Source organism: Zootermopsis nevadensis, unplaced genomic scaffold, assembly GCF_977971745.1.
Source record: "Zootermopsis nevadensis isolate Lab colony 2312 unplaced genomic scaffold, Znev_1.0 Znev_ptg000028l, whole genome shotgun sequence".
NCBI lineage: Eukaryota > Metazoa > Arthropoda > Insecta > Blattodea > Termopsidae > Zootermopsis > Zootermopsis nevadensis.
This window is the reverse complement of record NW_028259160.1, coordinates 17,087,564-17,113,202: the sequence shown is the minus strand read 5'-3', so window position 1 is coordinate 17,113,202 and position 25,639 is coordinate 17,087,564. Positions and strand designations below refer to the sequence as shown.

General features: G+C 42.2%; 1 protein-coding gene across 6 annotated transcripts in view; it reads left to right on the top strand.

Moving 5' to 3' along the window:
* The window catches only part of Tomosyn (syntaxin-binding protein tomosyn), a 95,594-nt gene that overhangs the window by 34,452 nt on the left and 35,503 nt on the right, over positions 1–25,639 (top strand). For all 6 annotated transcript variants that reach the window (XM_087356888.1, XM_087356889.1, XM_087356886.1 and 3 more), the window contains exons 3-4: positions 16,609–16,791; positions 18,432–18,566. In XM_087356888.1, the coding sequence (XP_087213014.1) occupies positions 16,609–16,791; positions 18,432–18,566 (318 nt within the window). The remainder of the gene's footprint in view (positions 1–16,608; positions 16,792–18,431; positions 18,567–25,639) is intronic.

Below are 25,639 nucleotides of genomic sequence, written 5' to 3'. Positions count from 1 at the left end.
TGTATTTTCCGTTTTGAGTTTCATGGTTTTTGTCGCTTGTCAAATTATTTAGGTAAATATGAGATTTGAGGTTGTCAGGGTAAGGAAGACGTCGATTTTGGTGTTGTACGGAACAGCGTTGCGTGGACCTACAGGTAGATAACCAACGTCTCGGACGGACTTACTGTGTCCATCTTCAGCCATGAAGATGGAGCCAAGATACGTTCAGATATTGAGCTCAGTAATTGTTCTGAAACCGCACGAAAGCATAAGATAAATTACAAATATTTATTTCGGGGGGCGGGGAGCGGGGGGTGTTTTGTGAACTGGACTGTAGCAAATTCCAAAAGTTAAATCTGCTGTCGGTTGTAAACATTACGAATGCAAATTCTGTTTTTCTAAATTTTGTGGTTCCCAACTTGAACTCTGCTATATTTTGAAAGGATTGATCAGTAGTTCTTGTCGTGATGTGACCGGACATTTCGTGTTTCATCCCGTCAGATTTGCAGACACGACGGATTGTGGAGATTGACGTGTGATCGGGCATTACCTTCTTCTGTTGTGACAGCAGTGTTTGCGTCGTTTCTGTAGGATTAGATTTTCTGGTACCTTGAACCGTCGACATGTCAGTCATAACTTTCCTTAATCTCGTATCTGCTGGAGCTGATTGCTACTGGCTAATGGCGCCATTGCAATTACTTCGCTCAAAATTATCCTCCGGTGGTGCAGACTCTTCCGTTCTCTGCCTCCCACTTTGTCTTGGATTGCCGCTGGTCGCTTCCTAAGTAATTGTTTCACTCATCTTTTTATACCCAAACTTTGTCTGTTGCCAGGGAGAAGCGCAGATTGTGTTTGAGAACTGAGTAAAATATTCGAACCCAAGGAGAGAGATTTATTCAATTACAAAATGAGGAGCTTGTGTGTTGTGTGTAGTAAAATGAGATAGTGTCCTCCTTTAGGGGTTCCATCAAAAATTCCGAATGCATTTCGTAGTCTTCAGATACGTGCTACATGGACAGATATCATCATCAGTGATTTTTACCGCCCCATCAACGTTAGTTCAAGGGTACAGATGGTATTTTACGAATTGTAACTCGCATATTTTTCCAACAAATAAATCCAGAGGAACTGATGGTGTATTGTAGTTCCTCAAGTTTAATGGTTCAAGTATCTTGCCAGAAGGTTTTGTGTAAAGCGCAGAACAGCTTTTGGGAGGTATTAACGCTGTTTACCACCGGCTTTAAACTCCAGGAACCTCTGCATTTTGTCCTCACGTTGTAACTGTGAGTTTCGTATGATTCTCAGAATAAACAGCGATTATTTCCTTAAACAGCGTTAACCAGTTGATATATGTAATGGTGAAGTGGTGTTTTCTTCGCGGTACGGTCTGGATTCGTAAATATTATGAAGACGAGCTTCGGCTTTAAAGGTTTAACCAGTTGATCTTTGTAATGGTGAAGTGTGGTGTTTTCTTCGCGGTACGGACTCGATCTTTAAATATTATTTAAATGAGCATAAATGTCAGTGACGTGTGGAAATGACAGAGTCTGGAAACTTTTTGTCGTCTGAAATGTCCCGCAGAGACCAGGAGTTCTTGACTGACTTTCATTACGTAACGTTATGGCCACTAGATGGTGTTAAGGAGATCTGAAGATGTTACATTAGTGGTCCTTCCATTGAGGTTAATAGAAGATCCAAGTATCTCTCGGCGTAGTGTCGAGTGGATCGCCGTGTCGACATATTGGAAAAACAATTTATCCGCTTTGCTTCGTTTTGTATTGAAGTTTCTCAGTTGATGATGTGTTAGATGCTGAGACGCTGCAGGAAACATAAACTTATGATTCTTTCCGACAGATCCGTGATCACAGGAGCCATTTTTCTTTTCCTTTTGCCCTCTTGACTTCGACTTATCATGTTTCTCTCTTCAATTTGTCACCTGTCTCCCTTATCATCAGCGTTGACACATAAAAGCATCTTTTCTTGTGTTTCAAGCTACGCTGTGACACCAGATAATTTGATTTGTGGTAACAGAGTGCGTCGTTGTTCTGGATACAGCTGTGCGAAGCAATCCGTTGTGCGGTAACGCGGAGGGGGGAAAGGGTTTGAAGAAATATTTGTATGTTTTCAGATAACTTATCGGTAAGTTCTGGTGTTCACATCTGCCGTTTCCTTTGGAATCGATGTTGGCGCGTCACGTTTTCGTAAGTGTTATCCAAATGCCGAGGAAGGAGGGCGTGAAAACTGTGGCATTTGGGCATAAACATCATACTTCATACGAATTCACCAGGTATAACACTGCACACGCATTTAAAGTCGCGAGAAATCTACTTCAACGCGCTAAAAATAAATACGAGCAATCAGTGTGTTAACTGATCGAGATTTGGCTAACATCTTGGCGTGGAATGCCAAGCAGTCCTTCCTCCCCTGAAACATAAATTATACCTGGTCTGTTATATTTGCGCATGCGCGAACAAACTGCGAACGTAAACTTCAACTGGCTGATTAACAACGCCTGGCTGGCTGGCAGGAGCTAATTAACTATGCATTTCTTCAGAGAAGGTTCTCGTGTGTTTCAGTGTATAGAATACCATTAAGATATTTTCCGTTTTTTAGAGTGTTAGCCGGGATAAAAGAGTTAACATGACGCCTCTGGCTTGCATACATTAAATCACGCAATTTCTGCAACGTAAATAGAACGAAATTTGTTTTTGAAACGCAGTTGCGTGTTTCACAACGGGGATTTAATTTTTTTTCGTCACTACAGCCAGATATATTTATGTCCCTAAAGTTGGCAGAGGTGTATAAAGGAGGGAAACCCCCCCCCCCCCCCGGACTAATCTCACTTTGCGTTCCTCCAGCGATTTAATTTACCGATAAATGTCTGATGTGCCAGGAGGCTTAATACAGAAACTAACAATCAGAACAAGTGAAGTTAAATTTAATTCTGTTTTGCTGACAGTCAAAAGCGGAGTTGAAGCTTTTTGTAATTTCCCCTTCAAAAATGAGATGACTGTATCGTTCATTATACACAGCTTACACAAAGGTTTTGTATTGATGCTGTTTTGTTTCCTGGAACATTTGAAGGCTAGATATCGCATGCGATCTGAAACAGTCGTTTCGCTATCGATTTAATTTCCTGACTCACTGTTTTCACGTCTGGTTCAGTCGCATTTCAGGGTTCCGGAGGGACAGATAGGCAAACTAACTAACTAACTGAGGCTGTCAGAATTCCCGCCCTCTGATTCAGATTCAATCGTCAGTAATGAACACAAAAGTTTACTTTTCGCGAAATTTGGTGTGAACGTAATGTAACCGTATTTCATTACACCTTGGCACAAAAATCTCGAATGATGATGTCATGGAAAAAGCATTTGCTTAGGGGAAATCCACGGAGACCCTTGGCCAAGAAAGGGTGGTTTACGAGTCGAGATTTGAACCCGGGACCTCCCAGCACGAATCGGGAATGTTAACCACAAAGGCACAATGTTCGGACTTCGTCTTTATTGAACCTGTTAAGTACTAAGTTCATATAAAGAATATTTTAAAAAGTGTCGAGGTTCAGAATACTTGGAGCTATATCTCCACTCCGCCATACGTCTTCGCTGCCTTGTGCTTAGCTGAAGCACCGGGTACAGGAATGTTCGCCTGTTCATATCGGAACAGACACACACGTGCATCGAATCAATAACAGCTTTCACTTTCGGTAATGATCGTTTTGCATTATTTAGTCAGTAACCTAACCTATTGAGAAATGTCTCTCAGCTGTTGTATTTCCCGTGTATTTTTACTTTCCTCAACTTCATTGTGATAAAATATACATAGGCCTCTGTTGTTATTCCATTTCTTCGACTTGTTTGATTCTCGTTTCTCCTTTTTTGCTGCCTTCTAGCGCGAGACTCTCGTTTCTTAGGCGGAAATTCTACCGTGCCTTCGGAAAACCACGAAAATCTTAAGGATAACCCGTCTCTGGGTCGAGATTTTAATCCGGGGAGTCCCCCGAATAGAAATCAGGGGTGCTAACCGCTCGACTACAACGTTCGCTGAAGAGCGGTGAAGTGAGAAATGATTGGAATATATGACCGGTATAGTAATTGAAAAAAAATGTGAAAAGATGTCAAATTTATTGGCGGGACGGAATTGGAAGTTGTTTATAAATTCAGTTTTGGTGTCTGTGGTAACCACAGCGGCAGCACCAGTTACAGTTTGTACCCTCCCGTCGGATTCAGTTTTATCTTTGAAGTGGCTGTCATTTGTGGCGTTCAGTTGGTAATCGTGATTCTAACCGCAGTTGTGGTCCTGTTTGTTTCACTTGAGTAAGCGTTCACGAATGTACGGAGAAGCCACGGGCTTGGCGTTTTGCCCTGAACCGAGTCCAACAGGCTGCTGACCAACCACTTTATTTATTGCCCGTCAATCAACGACCCGAGACATTTTAAATTTTCAGCTTTGAAAGTGACAAGAGTCTAGAGAAATCTGCGCATTTGAGATCTCCCATAATTGGTACACTCCACCACCACTACGTAATAATCAAATCGAGGAAGATGAGATGGGCGGTTCATGTAGCGCGCATTAGGAGAGGGGGACACGAGAAACGCGTACAAAATTTTTGGTTGATGAAACCCGAAGGGAAGTGACAACTCAGACGACCTTGGCGCGGATTGGAAGATAACATTGAAACGGATCTTTAGAAAATAGGAATGGATTGGATTCATCTTTTGAACACGGCAATGAGCATCCCGACATTCCAGAAGCACTGATTTGAACCTTGGCTTCTGTTAGGTCTCAGTAATCCACGGCCTGATATGGCGACTTGGAGTTACTCCCTGTTTGCACTGAAGTCGTCATCTGTTGAGTCTGTTTTCGTTTACTTCGGATGGACGGGGAAATCGGAAGTGCGCATGGCCGGTCTTTTAAGTTATCAACAGGTTCTCACTCTGAGGCTGTATCCTATCTCACCCTCTTCCGTTCTATCCCCCGTTATTCCTAATTTGCTCATTCTTCTTCCTTAAATTTCTCTCTGTACTTATTCAAATCCTGTCATCTGCCTGTTGCAGAATTCTGACTGATTCCAGTCATTTTTACTGACGTGACGTTGTCTCGGTACGCCTGTCGGATTAGCTTGTTCTTGAAAAAAAAAGTTCCTCGAATATTTTGGTGTGAGAAACGAAGCGTCTCGCTATTTCCGAGTAATAAATTCCAACGGGGTGAGATTTCAGGGTCTCAAGACCGTGACATGTTGCGGTGCGCAGTGAATGACTCGTCGCCCCGATGATGAAGGCAGCAAGCACCTCTGAAACGTCGGTCAGCTTCTGCGAGACCGCACTGCGCAAAATCCCACACGACTGTCATCTTAAAGTTTCAATTTGATAGCAAATGACGATACTTCACGAAACTGTCTGAAGGAAGTACAGTGTGTATTATTCATGTTAGCAGATCCTGACAGTTATAAATCTCTTTCTTAATACAAGCTCAAAATTCTGACCTCGCGTCTGGGCATAGACTTTGGCGCGTCAGACCAATGATTGACGACACAGGAGGCAGGGGAGGAGAGACGAATACAGGGTGTCCCAAAAATAAGTTAATATTACGTGTTATGTGTATAGATTTTTTTGGGGGCACTCTGTACATGTAGGGCTGTGGCGACGCAGTGAAACTGGGAATTCCTGAGGAATGTTCGGCCCCAGAATGCACTGCCGAATGCATGACGTATTTAAGGTCATTTCGTGCAATTTATGTGATTACTGAGCCGGTTTAAACTATCACGGTTCCTGCAGAGTCGACAACTAGTGTGTTCTGAATTTTGTTATATTTTTATATAATTTGTTGAGCTTAAAAATTTGTACTCCTCCCTCAAAGTTGTCAGGGTGATTAAGTCAAGAAGAATGAGATGGGTGGGACAAAAGGTGTGCACCGGGTGTTGGTTGGGAAGCCTGAGGGGAAGAGACCGCTGGGAAAACCAAGAAGTAGATGGGAGGATAATGTCAGGCGGGGTCTATGGGAGATGGGAGTTCAAGGAGACTGGATTTTGTTGGCCCAGGACAGGGTCTGGTGGAGGGCTTTGGTTAATTCGGTGATGAACCTCCGGGTTCCGTAAGCCATCTAGTTAGTTAGTTAGTTTCATATATTTGTGCTTTATTCTGTCGTAATTGAACATAAGTTTAAATGTAGAATATATTTTTGTATATATTCATTTATTGATTCAATGGAGATGAGATAATCCAGGTCTCTGGAGGTAAAAAGCAATAGCGTTTTGGCCATTTGAAGACCGATGTTCGATTAAATAATATTAAAAAGAAATCAGTCTTCTCCTCAAAACACAATACGTCCCCATGATAACTGCTGCTGTTTAGGGAAATAATCGCTGTTTATTCCGATTATCATACGAAACACAAATTCAGTCTGTGTGTAAAATTCGTAGTTACTGAACGCTAATATAGGTGGTTCATAAAATTACCACCAGGACTTACAGTGCTACAGCAGCGAAGCTTTGGGTTTCGTAAAAGCAGAAGGCATGTTGAGCAGCTCAGTAGGTGTCGCCTTTGGTCCGGCGCCTTTCTTCTTCCGAGAACTTAACGCCTAAGCGTTACGTCCACGTCGACATGAAGAACTTTGTTGCTGCATCCATCCAGCTGGGATGACTAAGGGAAAAAATCGATCAGATCCAGGGGTAAGTTGACGTTGCACACGGCAGGGTTTCTGTCGGCGATCAGGGGGGTAGGTTGCCCGAAACTAAAACCATTGCCCCGTACACACTAATTTTGAGCTACCTGGAGGGAGGGTTCACTTCTCAGACCCCGAAAAAAGAAACCATCATGAGGATTACAACCCGGGAGGCATTTATCTCATGCGTAAAGAGATTTATTATATCAGCAGTCTCGTAAAGATATTGTGAAGACACTGGTAACAGTATGTACCACTTGCTTTATCATTCAAAGACAGTATATTTGATATTTTTATTTTCCGTTTAGTTCATACAATAAACAGCAGTTTAACTAAACATTAACCGACTGTTTTTGCATCGGAGATGTGTTTTCTTGAGATTAGGAACCAAATTGTTTTTAAGCGTTGCTTCTAGAAGCTTCCTTGTTCGCCTAGAACTCCCAATTTATTGCACCGTTGTTGTACCAGACGTTTCCGAAGGTCAGATTCACATTTAGGTGCCTTTAGATCAGTTCTTTGTGGTTTTAAATTCCTCATTTGCCTGCCTCTTTGTTCACTCTTGCCCCAGTCTTAATGGCGGATGTCATACGTTCTTTGGCGTCGTAAACTTTGTTCTTCGCAGCAGTAGGCTAGGTCTGTATCGTAATTCGCGGGGTGTTAATTGTGTTCCTCGTGTTTAGTTGAGACTGTACCGCGCAGAAAAGTGTAAAACAGGTCTGATTTTGTTAATCTGCTTAGTGGAGCTGGTCTGAAGATTTTCTGTCGAGATTCACTCCTAGGTTTTGGAAGTCGCACAAAGACGTTCGCTCTGTTTATTCTTCCTTCATTCCACCCTCTCTTTTGTCTGTTTTTTTACCGTTCTCTCCGTCTCTTCATATTTTTTCTACTATGTATTACTGCCCTTTCGCTCTGGTGTTGTATTTTTCCATTTACCTGCTCTTTTCCTTCCACATTTTTCTTCATCTCGTTATGCCACGTCTCTCATTCTTTTTTATATATTTTTTGTTTCTTTCTTACTCTGTTCAAATTATCCTTTCATTATTCTCTATTTTTCTTTCGTGTTTCTTTGCATTTTATTATTTTCCTTTGTTTGTGTTGTGTGCTTGTGTTCGTAAATTCGGTCCTGGAGGGTTTTTTTTGCAAAGAATCTGCAGGCATGCATTTTTTGGTCGCAGAGTTACATTGTGCTGTCATCTTGCAGTCTTTTAGAAACACCCTGTAGATAGTCATGCTTACGTGTCCCTGCGTTGTTACATAACCTGTGACACAAACTGTCGCCGACATAACATTCGATGTCTCTTTCCCCCCAAAAAATTTTTGTATCATTTCTTGTTGCCTTAATGTGTCCTTCCTATTTCATAATTGAGTGGTTTTCCAGAATAATATTAAAGCGGATATTGGTCTATAGACCACCTCATTATCGGTTTTCCACAATCTTTTGTTTCTCTCTTGGTCTGCGTCAGATCCCATTCTCCGCCTGGACCACTTTGTTCTGGCTTTCGGCCGTGTTATCTCCTCTCCCTTGAGCGAATAATTTACAGAGCGGCTAAAAGTGAGATAAACGAAGATAAATGATGGCAAGATAGTAGAACCTCATTACGGCTACCTTGGTAACTGCAGCGAAAGATCCCTGCATACGACACCTGACGTTTCTTTTACGCTTTAGAATTCAGTGGCAACTTTGCGTATCGCCTGTTTTGACAATCACTAACTCTGCATTGCCCACAGAGTTTATTTATGGGTTTATGATTCTCAGTGCAAACAGCGATCATTTCCTTAAACAGCGTTAACCAGTTGATCTTTGTAATGGTGAAGTGTTGTGTTTTCTTCGCGGTACGGACTGAATTCTTAACCACTTGACAGGACTCGAGGAAAATCAGAGCTTAAACAGCGTTAACCAGCTGATCTAGGTAATGGTGAAGAGTTGTGTTTTCTTCGCGGTACGGACTGAATTCTTAACCACTTGACAGGACTCGAGGAAAATCAGAGCTTAAACAGCGTTAACCAGTTAATCTTTGTAATGGTGAAGTGTTGTGTTTTCTTTGCGGTACGGCCTGAATTCTAAAACATTATTTAGACGAGCTTCGTGCTTTATACCTCGTATCGTCGCTAGAAACTCGTTCAAACTCGATATATGACCGAACTATGAATAAATGTGCGTTTCGATTCAGGGAAATGCACATTGTTCGTGATTGTATGTCTCTTCTGGATATTTTATTTGGAGACAGTCGGCTGTTTGGATAAGTACGCCCTCCCCCAATCCCGATTATGACAAAAGTTTGTCCAAGGTCATAGTAGAGCTGAAGTTAATACTCTTAGCTGCATATTATCACTGTCAGTACCAAACATTGAACCGACTACGAAGCGGTTAAAATCTGAGGGCGAAACAGGTCATTCAAGTCAGAATGACTTCGTGACCAGCAGACGAAGGACAAACTTGTCTGTGACAGTATTAATAAAGTATGTAATGTATGTATTCAGTAAATATCATATAAGTCAAGAATAACCAGTGCTTGCTTCGATCGTAAAAACATAATCTTCAGGTTTTACAAAAATGCTAGGGTAAACTGAACTGAATGGAAAAATGAACTTAACAAAATTAAGGGATTTATAGAAGCAAAACGTAGATGGCTTAGTCAGAGGTCAGAGTACATCTTAGACGAACGTGGCTATCTAAGAAGCGTGTAGAAAAACGAACGCAAATTGATAGGAAACTAAATATACTTCACGGTCATAAGAACGGTTCAAGTGTTCTGCAACAGGTAACCGCGAAGTTAAGTACGAATTATCGAACGCATTTTAATGTTCTGTGAAATTTCAGGCCTTTGTTGTGTGTGAGCGTGGACTGAAAGTTCGCCAGACTTTGTTCCACCGGAGCTGAAAATAGCTCCTGCTCCTTTAAAACACTCCTCACAAGTGTTAATATTTAATTACCAGCGAGAGTTTCAAATAAACTTGTTCCTCTGTTAGTGAGTAGAAATGTTCACTGGCATATACATTATGAATATTACGTACTCCGTCTGAAACAATGCTGAAATGTTCCCTTCCTCACCTCAACCTCACGAGGTACAGGGAGATGCTTTAATTTCAAGGTCACGCCAAGTGATACGGCAGAGTTTTGTGGGGCCCTTAGTGGGCTGCACAAAGGGGCATTAGGGGCTGCTGATGTGACCGAAGAAAGCATAGAAATGACTCTTGCTAATTAGAATATGCGCTTGATCACGTGCGCCGTCTCGTCGAACGTGTTCCTGGCGTTGAACTTGTGCGTTTTGGTGTCACACAGTTGTTGAAGACCATTCAGTTCTTTACTCTAGTAATCATACTTGCTGGCCGCCCTTATTTCTGGACAGGGAATGATTTGCGAAACAGAATTAAAAGTAATGGCGAGAAGTTGGTGTCTGGAAATGACACGCCAGGGAGGGAGGCTTCTGATAAAGGTTGACCCCCATATTTTTTACACTGACGTTCGCGTATTCTGATGTCTGAAACAGCCGGGGAGGCGATAAAGTTTGTGAGCCCGCCGGTCTTGCAGATAAGGACCCGTGGGAATGCGAGGTAATTTTGTTCCGCTGTTCGTGCAAAGTAGCTACCGGGGAAGGACAAGTGAGAACTCGCGTGCTCAGTGCTGCTGTTACAATGACCTAGCTTTCGTGCGGCCTAATCTAAAACTAATTCTACTCACACCGAAACATGGCGACCTGACTATATAAGATGTCTGTGCCTTGTTCGAAGTCAATTTGCACTACTTTCTGTGCGTTTCTTTTGGTAATACTTAACCTTCTAAAGGTGTCCTTCATTTGTTTCGATATCGACATCTGAAATGTCGAAGAAATTTAATAAAAGTTGGGTTTTATTGGTCACAGCAACTTTGATGAAAGCTGATGTTAGCAGATCAGGTTAAAATATAATGATCGTAAAGAAAAACACAGAAACTGTATTAGCCACTAATGAACAGATTGTCCTAGAAATTGAAGAATAAAAAGAATGAAAATAATTGTGTGTTCATGTCCTGTCATCGTGTTGCATGATACATTTATGATATAAAGACAGTGTATAATCCATTGAAAACGTCACGGAGTAAAATCATGTAAGAATGACGGTAACACGTTAAATTACAGGGTCGAAGTTTGAACCCGGAACTTTCCAATTACGGCCAAGAGTGCTGTGTACTCCACCGCGACGTTCGATGTAGTCACATCCACTTATGGTCTTTATGACTTTTGTACGTCTCTGATGTTGATATGGTTACGATGGGATAGACATGCAGCATACCGAGTTTTAGTGTTTGGTTTGGAAGTTGAGATTTTGAGTATCGAGACGGGCTTCATAATTTTGTACCCTTAAGGGTGATAAAATCGGGTGGGACGGGGGTTCGTCCTGTAACACACGTGGGACGATGAGAAAAGTGAAGGGATGGGAGCCTTGGGCTGACGGTGTAAATGGGGTGATAATATTAAAGTGGGTCTTAAGATGTGGTTTGTGGATTTATGGAAGGGTTATAAAAATTGAAGTCAACCGAGTCTTATCCGGAAAAACGTGACGGTAGGGACAGCAATGTTAAAGGGTCTTAGGAAAATGGCTTGACATTAAATTCGTCCCGTTCAGGGCAGGGAACACCGGTGATGTTTTGTGAGTTTGGTGATGAGTCTTCGATTTCTATTAAGCAAAATTACATCGGTGTACACCATTACACCGTAAAAAGGAAAACCTCGGAAGATTTGTACTGTAGAAACTGTGTCGTGTTTATCTTTGTTAGCAAACGGGAGATTCAAAATAAATAGCTCTATAAAACAGCGCTGTCAAAGTAACACGGATTTTACCGGAGTCAACGTCGTACTGAAAATCACTGCCTTGTAATTTAGAATTCTGATGGTGGTGTTCCGTTTTGTGCCCTCATTTCAGGTAATAACTTTTTTTAAAAAAAACCCTCTCGTTCTTTGCTTGCACCATTTCTCTCTCTCTCTCTCTCTCTCTCTCTCTCTCTCCTTCCAGCTTTTGAATTGAACGTTCCGCATTTTATGTGCCGTCGTCCTTAAGGTTTTCCGCTACAATTTATTTTCTAGCAAATTTTTCTTATTGGTTGGTTACCTCGTTATTTTGTGAGCCTGGGTGTCTGGCTTCGGACCGGACGGTCTTATTCGATTACCGGCAGGTCCATAATGTTTCCTTACACACCGCCAATATTTTCAGTCCGTGTCTGTGAGAGATTCTGTCCTTAGGTGTAAGACGCCGGCCATGTATAATATGATTTTAAGGCAGCGCGGTCCAGCTGGCGACATCTGGCCGGACAACGAGCGTAACCAAGCACCACAAATTGTTTAACTTGTTACTAGGTAGTACGAGAACCTTTATTTTCTTTATTCTTTCGGATTTGGACAAAATCTCAGGATTCTCATGTCCTATGCTTCTTTACGCTTAAGTAGCTCGGACGCTGCTGACATCGAGACCTCACCGTGAAATGTAAGTTTTCCAGTCAGGAACACTCTCAGATACATTTTAGTACGATTTATATTTGAGCATATTCTTCGGAAATTTTCCATTTCTTAATAAGTATCGCTGTAGAACGAAAATTGTCTTTTGGTTTTCAAAAATTGAGTGGTTTATTGGCCCTAGGGCGTAACTGTAAAACTGTTCCTGTCCCGAGAGGCAAGAGAACGTTGGACAACCCTGTTTTAAGGTGCGAAGAATGTATTCGTGAATGAGGCCGTAGCCAATTTTTCTACCATAACCACGGCTGAGATATGAATCTAGTTGAAGGAACGTCACGCCCACAGGATTTCTCTGCCGAATTACCAGATCCGTCATTGACGTCACGTGAACGATGCACATTCGAGAGACCTAGACGTAGATGGGGCGTTGGGGAAAAAACTGGTGTTGAAGATGTAGGATGATAATGCGGACTGGATTCATGTGGTTCAGGGTTCGGTGGTGTGATTTTGTGAACACTGTAATGAACGTTTTGGTTCCATTAAGGCGTCGAATTTCTGGAGCGTAATTATGGCTTCTCGGAAATGAGTTTACGCCATGCAATTAATTGATTTCTCCCTTCGTGTTTGTGGCTGGTAACTTCTTCGTTTGATGTCCCGTGGAAATACTGAACTTGGTGAAATTGCTTAAGCAAAAGCGGCCATGCTTTGAGTTTAGTTCTGAGCCAGAACGTAAGCAGTGACTCTAATGGTTGATCTAACAAGAAATTCCCACTGATTGGAACTACAAATTGATACCCTCGACATAATCTGCCAAAAGGCTCTGCAGTTATTTTTAAACGCGATGTTATGGACGGATACAGAATTAATCTCCTGTCATTCAAAGGGCTCTTGTTTGCGAATGGATTTTGTCTGTCTGTCTGTCTTGTGTGTCGGATTCTCTTTGGATCATGTTGTTAATGACCCAGCGTTTGTAAACAACGTATACTTTTTTTTTTTTGCTATCCGGCTTATACAAAACTGCTTTTAGTATAACCGGATCACCACTTGTATCTCGCTATTCAGACCAGCAATAACTGACCTATAAATGTTTTGTAGTATTTTATTGTTACCCTAAAATATTAAAGTAGACCTACGATAATCGTTAATATCGATTGAAGTGGGAAGGTGATTATGAAATATGAGTGTAGACATATTTGAATTGGAAGGAATCGGTTGTGTCTTGTGTAAAAATGCCTCCCTTGCGGTTGGCTGAGTGACATTGAGAAGCCGCTGTCGGGACAGACGCTGGGCGTCTCGTTCGAAGTTCGAACTTTCTGCTGATAACTCCAGCGCCGTCATTTCCGCTCTTGGTATTTGCTGACAGGATAGAATGAAAAGCTTCAAGACTTCCTGTCGCAACTCTAAAGCCCAGCCGTGAAAATAACTAAGATGGCGGTCTTGTGGGATGTAGACCGTGTGGTCTGGTAGAGGTTTACCGATGATTCGGCGGTCCTTCGTAACTCCTGCTAGATTTCACGGAGCAACCCACAAGACCACCATCTTCGGACTCACCACCGTGAAAATATCAAATCCTGCATGAACACAACTCTTCGAGTTGCCGAATGTAACTTCAAATTACTTTTTTTTTTTTTAAAATATATTCAAATTTGAAAAAAGAGGAACATTTTATAGTCTTTACTTCTTTTAACGACGCATCCCCTGTGGGAAACATGATGGTCGGTTGCCATGGTTACTTTGACTACCGCGGATCTATATACAGATGGACAACATTTATCACTGCTGTTATACGATGATCTCTGATAACAGTTTTCGTGGCTGGAGAGCCAGACTTACGCAAAAGTGGCACTAGTGCGTTCTGACAGGGAGAATCATGCGATTCACAGAATGGAACAGGTTAAGGGCGTGTGGTATATATACTTACCGTTGCTCTATATAGATTTGTATAACCTACGAACGACGAAGCTGATGTTAAATATGTCCTTTGGCAATATGGACGCCTTCCTGTGCATTTGCAGTTCACTCGTTTATCGATTGAGCGGGCTTATGTTGTAGCACAGTCTTGTCGCATTTGAATACGTGCATAGGAGTGTGAAGGGGTTTGGGGGGGGGGGGGGGAGGTCGTGTAAACACAGGGTAATGGCTTCTGGTGCCACTTTTTGTGGCCCCTAATCATTGCATATGAATGACTGCTTGATTACAAAGCCATGAAATTCAAATTCCCTTTAAAGGGCTGGAGTCCCTTCTGTCTGCAAATACCCGCAGTCCTCGTTGTAAACACACCGGGTGTTTATAAAGTTTCAATCCTCTGAGGTCTTGCGCGAAGAACAGTTACACGCGAGATGCATTCTGAAGTGAGAGTTACATGCTTTACGCTGTTTTAACGCACTTACCTTAAATTATGAATTAAGTGGGATCGTGGTAATATCTTTCCCGCCATGTTAATTCTGGATCAACATAAATAGGTCTGAATTAATGTTGGTACGAACGTTGTGTCATTTATAATTCCGACTTTGTAATTTTTTTTTATATATCTTGCCATGCGGACGACTGCATACTCTTTCTCTGTATTAAGGGGCAAAGTATTTCTTGTGAGTGCCGTATAAAGCAGTGAAAATGTAATGGTAAAATTTAACTTTTTTCCCTTATGGTAACTATCTATACCGCTCTAAATTTTCTCCATGATGTTTGTCTGGGTTTAGTATGATTCTCACTGTAAACAGCGATCATTTCCTTAAACAGCGTTAACCAGTTGATCTTTGTAATGGTGAAGTGTCGTGTTTTCTTTGCGGTACGGGCTGAATATTTAGATGCTATTAAATGCGCGTGATTATTATTCAGACGTGTACCTGAAAAATTAGGAGAAAAATCTCATTAGTTATTTATAGTGAGTTATTTATTCATTTGTTTATATTTCGCCTTAAACTGCAAAATTTTCGCCACAGCTCCGATGCAAATGTCTCGATTTCTGCGTCTGACGTCAGACTAATCCAAAGCCACCTACAAGTCTCTCTGGCTAGAAGGTGTCTTCGTGTCGAGATATATTGTCAACGACGTAAATCTTGGTATGAGACCCAGCATCCGGGCTTCCTCTAGCAGTCTTCCGTCTCCGTGTTTCAAAGACTATGTTTCTTTACGTGTGTGCTGATCCGAGGAAAGGAACTTTACTTATTATCTTTGCTGAATAAGATGCTCTGACGAGCTAATTAGTTTTCTAAACATCGTACAAGATGCGGATCAGTTCGTGTTGACACTCGAATTTAATTCGAGATCCCAACTGGATCACGCGGAATGTTTCGCCTTTCACACTGAGATTGCAGGGAATCTCCACAGTTTGAACCTTTGACGTAAATATTTTTGCTTGACTTTAATTTTATTCCCAATTAAATTTGTATGAGGCTAATTTGTAATAAGAAGCTTACAGTACCAACATAAGAGAAGATAAATGTTTATGTCCCGCCGACATGGATTTTGGACTGGAGCAAATTAGATGGAAATGATTAATTTACTTTATGAAAAGGGGTAGTTATGTCACTCTTCCATTCTAAGCTTCTGTGGCGTGTATTGGTTCTGTTTGCCAGCTTCGCCTACCTTTCGTCGTATTTTCGACGATTTCCAAATTTCCACTCGGCTCTGTCACGCCTCTTCATGTTTTATTCAATCGTTTTCCACTTTTCATCGTCGACTCGGTCTCAAATATCACCAGCCGCTTATTGCTAGCGGTACGTGAGCTTCGGCGTTGGCAGCACTGCTTTTCGTGCCTTTCGAATTACCACGTATTAGGTGTTCTTTCGCACTTGGTAATAAAATGAACATATAGTTGGAACGTAATAACTCATCGCATTGATGATGGAGGCAGAAAACACCTCCGAAACGTCGATAACTTAGCAGACTGCACGGCGCAACAACCCGGAAGAATATTTTTAATTCCGAGGTTCAGCAGGCATCATACCGATGTCGTCTTGCTCTCAAAAAAAAGGTTTTGTCTTCCGTCTTAACTTCATTCGTGAAATCCTACCGCCTGTTCCGACCTCTCCTCCCTCTGTCTTCCAGTACCTGTCCCACTCGGATTAAACAGAATGACCATTTTAGAAATTCCGCCCATTTGGCTTTCCCCCCACCCCACCCTCCTGTATGCAGAATACAGCAAACGAGGCGAGATAAATCGATCAGTGCAGTGAACAACAAATGGCCGGTCAGCGAAAGATCGATTTCCTGTCGAGAACAGGGATTATTTTCTTTACCGCCGTGTCCAGACCGACCCTAGGGTCCGTCCAGCCTCCTACACAGAAGTCAGCAACCGCTGTCAGTGTTGGTAAGTATGTAGCAAAGTTTCGGTGGAACATAATGCATCCATCTTCAGGGCTGTCTACCTGCATCTTCAGTATCAACGTCAAACGCGCCTCCACATGGATTTAAAATGAGAAAAAATCTAGACTTACCTCCGCTCTATCTATACGACTTAATGACGTGGTGCTTAGTCGCAGGGGCCATTTATAATTGTGTCTTCTGGTGCCATGCTGTTTTCTTAACGTAGCTTCAGACTAGGTCGACCGGGGGTGGATTCCCATGTTCGCCATGAAGGGGAGTGCGCAGTACTGCAGATTCAGTTCCTGTTGAATGAGGGCGCTCTGATCACCGCAACGTCGGATGACAGTCTGCATCTGTGGAACTTCCGGCAGAAGAAGCCAGAGGTCGTGCACAGCCTCAAATTCCAAAGAGAAAGGTAAAGTAACCTACCTCTTCCATGCTACGAACGAGAATTCTCGCTGAATTCTTAGTCTTAGTCAGCTCATGACATTGGAGGCTAATACTGTTTACATTTACGCATATTGAATTTTGAAAGTTCTCGCTTAAAAATACGAAATGTATTTTCGCTGAGAAATCGTCACCTGGTCGATATCCAATATTTGAAGAGAGACTTTGTTAACTCCCTAGACGTGCTTTGAAATAATATTAATATTAATTATTGTTAAACAAAGTAGTGTCATGTCTTAACTAACTAACTAACTAACTAGATGGTTACCGAACCCGAAGGTTCATCACCGAATTAACCAAAGCCCTCCACCGGACCCTGTCCTGGGCCAACAAAATGCAGTCTCCTTCAACTCCTATCTCCCATAGATCCCGCCTGAGATTATCCTCCCATCTACGTCTAGGTCTCCCCAGTTGTCTCTTCCCCTCAGGCTTCCCAACCAATACCCGTTGCACACCTCTTGCTCTATTCATGCGCGCTACATGCCCGGCCCATCTCATTCTTCTCGACTTAATCACCCTGACAATATTGGGGGAGGAATACAGATTTTTAAGCTCGTCATTGTGCAGTTTTCTCCACGCCCTATCATCTTCCCTCTTAGGCCCAAATATCCTCCTCAACACCCGATTCTCAAACACATGCAATCTGTGTTCCTCTCTCTGAGTGAGAGACCATGTTTCGCACCCATACAAAACAACAGGCAAGATTATTGTTTTGTATACTTTAATTTTTGTGTTCTTAGAAACCAGACGGGAAGACAAAATATTTTGAACTGAGAAGTAGCAAGCATTTCCGGAATTTAGTCTCCTCCTAACTTCCTCACGAGTATTTTCTTTATTATACTTGTAGAATTATTTTAGCAATTTTTATCTGTTATTTGTCAAAATTAACACCTTTTGATGATGGCTGTTTTCGTACTCACAGCCTTGAAAACCTCAAATCCTACTTAAAACCTTTTCTTTTCAAATCATTGACTTAAACCTGAAGAGATAAGAAGAATTGTAATCACGTACTAATACATTTTAAATCCCCTCCATAAGATGAAGAAATAACTTGACGCGTCTGCTCAGTTGTTACTTACCATCTTGTGACCCTGAGTGTAAATTCTTATATTTCGGTGGCAGAATTCCTTTTTAATTTAATATTTTAATAAGGAAAATTTCGTGATCCACTTGCCACGTTTTAAGTAACTTTTGGCTTACGTATCACTACACGTATAATCTTAGCAATTGAAATCACAGTTTAATAAACCAAAAATAAATAAAAGTATGCCTTATTATCCTTCATATTTAAGTTAACGATATTCACGTCTTGCTCCAGTGTTCAGAGCGTCTCAGCGTCTGTCTATAATTTGCTGGAGCCGTGCAATACGAACATTTGCATGTAAAAAAAACCCTGTGTTCCACCCTGTAACCTTAAGAACTTATTTTAATCTTAATCTTCCATTTACGTCTAGGTCTTCCAAATAGTGTTTTCCCTTCAGGATTTCCGACCAAAATTTCGAACGCCTTCTTCAACTCGCTCATGAGGACGTGCCTCGCCGATCTCTACGTCCTAGGATGTTGTATTAAAGCCGTGTTAGTCTGACTGCTTGCCTCTCGTTCCTTCAGGATCACCTACATCCATCTGCCGCTCCAGAGCAAATGGCTTTACGTCGGGACAGAACGTGGTAACATCCACGTAGTGAACATCGAGTCTTTCGTGCTATCTGGCTACGTCATCAACTGGAACAAAGCCATCGAGCTGTAAGTAGTCATTTGTTTTGAAGTGATACTGTTGTCCCCCCCCTGCGGGGACGAGCTTTGACTGTTGTTTCGACTTCGTCGGGTTTGCTGTCAGGAGAGAGTGTAAGAGGGATAGGCAAAATTCTATTTGGAAATCGTGAAGAGAGGAGGTAACTTGGAAGATATCGGTTTATATGAGAGGATAATATTAAAAAAAACAGACGTCCTGTCCACGCATGTATCATTGACTGCAAACAAAGATGATTTTATCCGCATAGTTCTCAAAGGTCATGTCTTGATGGAAGAGTCTCTAAGTCGATAACGCACGGATCGAGTGGCTGTTCGAGATTTCGAGGTATCGACTGTAAGCTAGTGATTATAAGCAAGATAAACTTGGAAAATGATTGAGATAGCTTCTGAGCTCATTGGGACGACACAAATTTAATGACAATAGTTCACTTTTGTGAGGCAGAAGTTTGTGGCAAGCAAGTGATAGAATCTTTTGTATTTATTCTTTACTTAACGACGCTAAGAGTAGATTTTATTAGAAAACCTCAAATGATAAGGTGCTTAGTGAAGGTTTGAAGCGTCTATTTAAATGAGTTGTTCAAAGGGTTGAGATAATGATCCAATTTTACTTTTAATGGAGCCATGCCAAGTTGTATTGGCTGAAAACTTAGCTGACGTCGGAGATTGACTTCATGACTTGAGAATGCTCATAGCAGCAAGTTCACTCCTAAAATATATGAGCACTGGAACAGATGATGTTTGTTTATGGCGTCTAAACGTTTATTTTATTCTACGTACAGAGTGAGTATAAAAAGATGTTTTCACTAATTGCTTAGTGGAAATTTGTAGAAAATCAGTCAGGTGTTTTTCTAGCACGGTTTTATGACTATTTATTTTACTGTGCGTTTATAGGACTTGGGTGAAGAACGGACAAACATTTCGTCTACCGAAGTGAACTGTAAAACTCAAGAAATCTTCGTTACATCGCTCGAAAATTTTTTCTATCAAATCCTCTCTTCGAACCTTCACTTTCGTAGAAATGAAAAGTCGTCTTCAATTTATTGTGGCCATATTTTTCTTCGTGTGCTTTGGAATTAGACAGTAGCATTTTCTCCACAGCAGATGTAACGAATACACCGCCATGACCGTGTCTACTCGTGTATGGTAGAAGGCTTGTTATTATTTTTTTTTAAAATGATGTTTAGATTTTGACTCCGTGATTCTGTCGCTAGACTCTCATCACTGAGAAAGTGTTTCATTGCATGAATGTGATGCTAGCGTTAATTTAGAGAGGGTTTATGTATGTCACATCAACCCTGACACCTCGCCCGCAAGTTCTGACGCGCTGATAAATTATGGGGAACAATTAAATTACCTTCCTTAGAAGCACCGAACCTGGTTTGGCGCATGTTGGGCTACCGACCAGTTTGCACGACGCCTTGACGCGTTGGCCCACCTTGTGGTTCGTCGTGTTGGAAATCGCTTGACTGTCAGGGTCATTGTGGTAGGCCACAGTGACCGTGTCGGCCGGGTTGCAGCAATTTCCAGTCAGGAGCTTGGCAGGGCTTCATCCCTAGTGGTTAACCAAAACAATCGAACATCAGTCCTAGTATTTACATTACTGGCTTGTTTAGTGGCTTCGTTACTAGGTCTGAAGTCTATTCACGTCCGCGTGCTACTCGTGGCTGTTAACACGTTAAATAGATTTATTATTTAGTGTTCTGTCTGAGGACAGGTCCATATGAACAGGATCCTTCCATCCTTTTCTCGGACTGGGACCTGTTCATGTACGTTCTTGGCAGATGATCCAGAAGTGGTTTGCCATTGCCTTCTTCTGTGTGTGAATGGAGTAATTGTTGGGATGCCACGGAGGAAAACTCCGTGTTGCCTAGACCACGGCCTTGCCCAACACAAGTTATAAATTCGGGCACCGCCGGGAATCGAACCCGAGACCCCAGGATTACAAGGCCAGCCTTCTAACCGCTAGACCACCTCATCTTATTATTATTTAGTGTTCTGTCTGACGACAGGTCCATATGAACAGGACCCTTCCATCCTTTTCTCGGACTGGGACCTGTTCATATACGTTCTTGGCAGATGATCCAGAAGTGGTTTGCCATTGCCTTCTTCTGTGTGTGAATGGAGTAATTGTTGGGATGCCACGGAGGAAAACTCCGTGATGCCTAGACCACGGCCTTGCCCAATACAAGTTATAAATTCGGGCACCGCCGGGAATCGAACCCGAGACCCCCAGGATTACAAGGCCAGCGTTCTAACCGCTAGACCACCGTGGCGTTAACGTTAAATAGATCAGACTAAAATTCAAAACCCTTTTTCTGCCTTGATGTTGAACCATACTGATAGTCACTCGGTCAGAAAGTACCCTATTATTTTTTTTAATTTCTAGGTTTAGTGCCGAGAGACAGCCATTACAACCTATATGGAGCCATCTTAATCCAATCCACGCCCCGTTTAGTTACTGTCCGTTTTAACAAATACGGAATAATTAGAATTGCGTGGTGTGCCGCGAGATGTCTTTCTTGCCCGCGCAGTGACCGTGGTTTGTAAACAGCGATTCTTTGGTGCCTCCTATTTCCAGAGAGTGTAGGTTATGGAACGTCTGACAGGAAGTGGTCAAAGCCTTCAGAACTTGAGAACCCACCCGACACAGATTTCTGTGTTGAAGATACGACACAGAAAGCGATGTGAATTTAATTAATACTTTGAATTGTAATGTCATCTGTTGAGGATAGTGAAATTTAGGAGGCTCAGATGGGCTGTACATGTAGCACGCTTTGGGGGAGGCAAGGGAAACGACCACCAGGTATGCCAAGAAGAATATGGGAGGATAACATCAAGATGGACGTTAGGGAGGTGGGCTGTGAGGATGGCAAGTGGATGGAGTTGGCTCAGGATCGTGGCCGGTGGTGTTGAACCTGCGAGTTCTGCTACCAGGGAGTTAGTTAGTAGTGCCATTTAACATCCCCGTCTATGAAATGAAAGGGAAAGGATTTTGGCCTACGACATTTACCTGAGTTCTTTCTGTGTGTGTACTGAGGAGATTTAAGATGGAGAAACGAGTTACCTAGAATCCCATCCCGATTTTGAGACGCGTGCTTTCTCGTTATGCCATCAATGTATGCGCTTCGTGCGAAGACATCATAAACGTGAACACGTTTCCTGGAACCTCGAAGCCAAATGATGGACGTACAGTCATCCCCTCATGCCCCGCTTTGTGGAACATTGTCCCAAAAAAGAGAATCGATCCCAGGGCTACTTGATGATGCTTCCTTCTCCCGGAGCGGCTTTGCATCTCTGAGCTTCCGGGTCCCGGATTCTCTTCCGTTGAAAATGCAGTTTCATAGAAAAGAACTCGAGAGAGAGAGATGAGATGAGGGCAGACCCGTCTTCTCTTTTGAAATGCTTTGAATAATTCATTATCCACACACGTGCTTGTGATTCCTTGTCCACTTTATCCTCTTTTTGGATTCAATAGACGTCTTTATTCCTGCGGGCTGTTGGTATAGCAAAGCCACTCGTGCCTGCTCAGAGGCTTTATCCCCTCGCTTCAGGAATCGTATGCTGCCCGGTTAAAATACGACACATCGCGTAACTACAGGCAGTGGGTCTGTTCTCTGTTCTTCTTAAGCCAAGTAAACGGAGTTGGTATTCAACTTTCGTTCAACACCAGTGATCGGCAGATATATACGTTATAAAACAATGACTGCCGAATGACCTTGAAAATTTCAAATGCCCCTATTCGGATAATTCCTGGACTTAAATTGTTGCGACTGTGACATGACTTTGGTTCGTCTGCGACCTTAATGATAAGTGAGTATTTTCACTAAGATACATAAGGTTCAGCATAATTAAGTGTGAGAGAAATTCGTCTTAAAATGACCTGGGAATTTTGAAATGTCTTCGTTCAGCAAAACCTAAGGTTGATATTGTTGTGGACGTTAATTACGTTGACAGGTAAACTGCGTTCCAGCGTTTTTGGCAGCTGAACTTTGTGAATTGGAACCTCGGAGCGGGTCAGTTACCAGAAGTTTGCTGGAAGGGATGGCTACAAAGCGTGACTACGCGTGACGTACTGTAACGGCGTGACGAATTGTGGCCACAAGTGTCAAAACGTCACTTTTTCTAAACGTTACCTAACACAACAAAATCCACTGAACAAACAACCTAACCTAACCTAACCCAACCCAACCTAACCTATGCAAACCTATCCTGTCGTAACTTCATCTAACGTATTGAAAAGTAGCAAAAAGTAACCGAGCCGTAAGTTACATAACGTAAGCGTGCCAAAATGTGAATAAGTGACAAAGCGTGACCAGGCGTGACCTGCTTTGACCTCATGACAAAGTATCGTCATATGTGTCGAAACGTGACGAAGATTTACAAAACGTGACAAAGCGTGACTAGGCGTGACGAGAGGTCACCACAAGTGTTAAAATACGACGAAGATTTTAAAAGTGTGTCTAAGCGTGACTAGGCGTGACGTACTGTAACGGCGTGACGAGATGTGGCCAGAAGTGTCGAAACGTGACGAATATTTACAAAGTACACCTAGGTCAGGCAAATAATGGTCGCGGTGCGGCTGTTTCACCGCTTGTGCGCGCACACACGTAGGGTTCTTCGTTTTCTATTGCCACTGTCAGCCGCTGTGCGGCCACCGCATCGCATCGAAAATGAATCATGTTGCGGCAGACAACCGCTGGTACGCGCAGGGTTATACAGACATTTTTCTAGCGGTATAATAGTTAAGTCTTTTGTAGAGGGGTCAGTTTACTTTGTAATTCCAATAACCATTACATCCGGTGTTAAGGAAATCCCTCTACCTAGCATGATGGATGGATTTACGTTACCGCTGTACCATAGTTCCCTGGTGTCGCTCATACATTATCTTTCGAATTAATCGCTTTGCTATATCTACAGATTCCTCCTCCCCCCCCTTTTTTTTTGAGGAGTCGCGCACAGGCCACGGTGAAGTGGGTAATATATCGCAGATATTAACGTCGCTCGGTAATTTACTGTTCACATCTCCGCCGGCGGAATGCCTGGATACAGCGATCTGCCGCCATTAACCAACGTCTCTCTATGTGGAGAATGTTCTCGGATGAGCACGTACGAATGTGCTCATCTGTTTTACTGTTACGGACATCCATGAATTACTTTTAATTTGTTTCGTCTTTGCTTTTTACCATCTTTGACCTAACCTTCAGCGGGTTCAGTTATCGTTCCTTAGACAGGCTACTATTCTGACAGTTATTCGTGGTTTTCCTCGGTCTCTTTAGGGAAATTCTTTGAGGGCACGACGCTTCCTTCCTCATCCTTCAAAACTCGGGATTCATTAATCATCTTAATATTCGATATTATATTGTCTGAGGTGTTGAAAACACGTCCAAAAAACCTTCAATATCTAGACTTAGTTTTCCTTATTTTTGTGAGCCCTTTTTCGATTCTAACTTTCCTTTGTTTATTGGTTTATCGTAATTAATTTTTCTCGTTCTAATTTCCTTTGTGTTTTGTTGCTTATTTTTATATGTTTATCTTTTTCTTATTCCATTCACAGTCGTCTCACACCTCGTGAATGATAATGTTTGAAATGTTGTTCCAAGTCAAGCTGGAATAACTTGCCACATATGACTAAATAAAATCCTGCTTTATTGTCGAAATCGAATGTTTCAAGAGCAAACATGTTGCTATCGCTCGCAGAATTTCACTGCGAAATCCATGTCCGTTTCCCAGGCAACACCACCCCCGCCCTCCCCTCCCCTAAGGCAGCAAAGACAATATTTACGGAGTCTAGACTTCCGGGAAATCAAATAATGAATGAATTCGGCCACAGACGTTCATATAATAACATTTTCATCTGTAATCTCTTGTTTATTGTGAGGGCGTTTTATGAATAAGTTCCACAGGGAAAATTTGTACTTCACGAATGTGCAATTATACGAAATTGGAGATTATTCAGTTAATTAAAATGGATGGATGTGTGGTACCCCCCCCCCCCCCCGGATATAAAATATGCATACATACCGGAAACTGGTTTCAGGTGGCTCACGAACATATCCAGTGGCTAACTTTTCTGGAAAGTGTGAAGTTTGATGTAATAATACACGGAGTTATCATCAACTTTCTCCTGCGTTAAGGACGAAAATTGTACGCGTTGTTATCTGTATTTTATTATTTCGATATTGTATCGATATAACCGTCGTTCGATTATTGTTTCATGTGAAGTAAGACTTGCACACGTCTTACTAATCGAATGAAATTGATGTCAGTCTTCAGGATTGTGAACTCTGTGAAGTTCTGTTAGTGTTTATCGACGTTTCGGAAGACCATATCGCCTCCGTCCTTATGAAGATTAGGCGATACATTCATCCTTAAAGTTGGCAAACTTGTGCAAGACTTGTCGATGTCACAACACAGAAACTAATTATTCTAACAACTTTTAGTGTGCTGTCGTAGATATAAAATTTTGTAGATTTCAAAGTGCATAGTTTCGTCCGTAAAACATTGGGATAGATAGACAGACACCGATTCATTATATGCAGAGGTCGTTTAAAATTAAGGACGCGGACAGGCTCGGCGCGTAGCTGTGTTCAGGTGCACGTGTGCCGCCCCGGTAGATAGTCCCGTGTACGTGGATGTCGTATTGTAGGGTCCTTTTCTTTGAGTTGTTTGTTGTGACGTCATGGCTGTGACCTTGCTGTGGGCACCTCAGTGGTTCGGGTGCCCTAATTGCCTCGCACCGATCGATAAGAGACATCATAACCTGGTGCGCAGGACCAACAGGTAGCAGCTTTACCAACTCCATTGCTATTCTGTTACAGTGTCTTGTCTAGGTCTACCGTCCTTCCTCCCAAATGTATCCTTCCGCGCAGTGGAGGTCCTTGGTTCTGAACACAAGCTCCCCTATCTCGACCAACATTCATTTTTTAAACATGTCACTCTGTATAAAGACGAAGCAGTTATTAAATTAGATGCTTGTAGTAAGTGCATAATTAATTAAAATGACAAAGTCACAAATGCTTTTTTTAAGAAAATTGAGCAGTACTTAAGTCTGTTTGTGATAATAA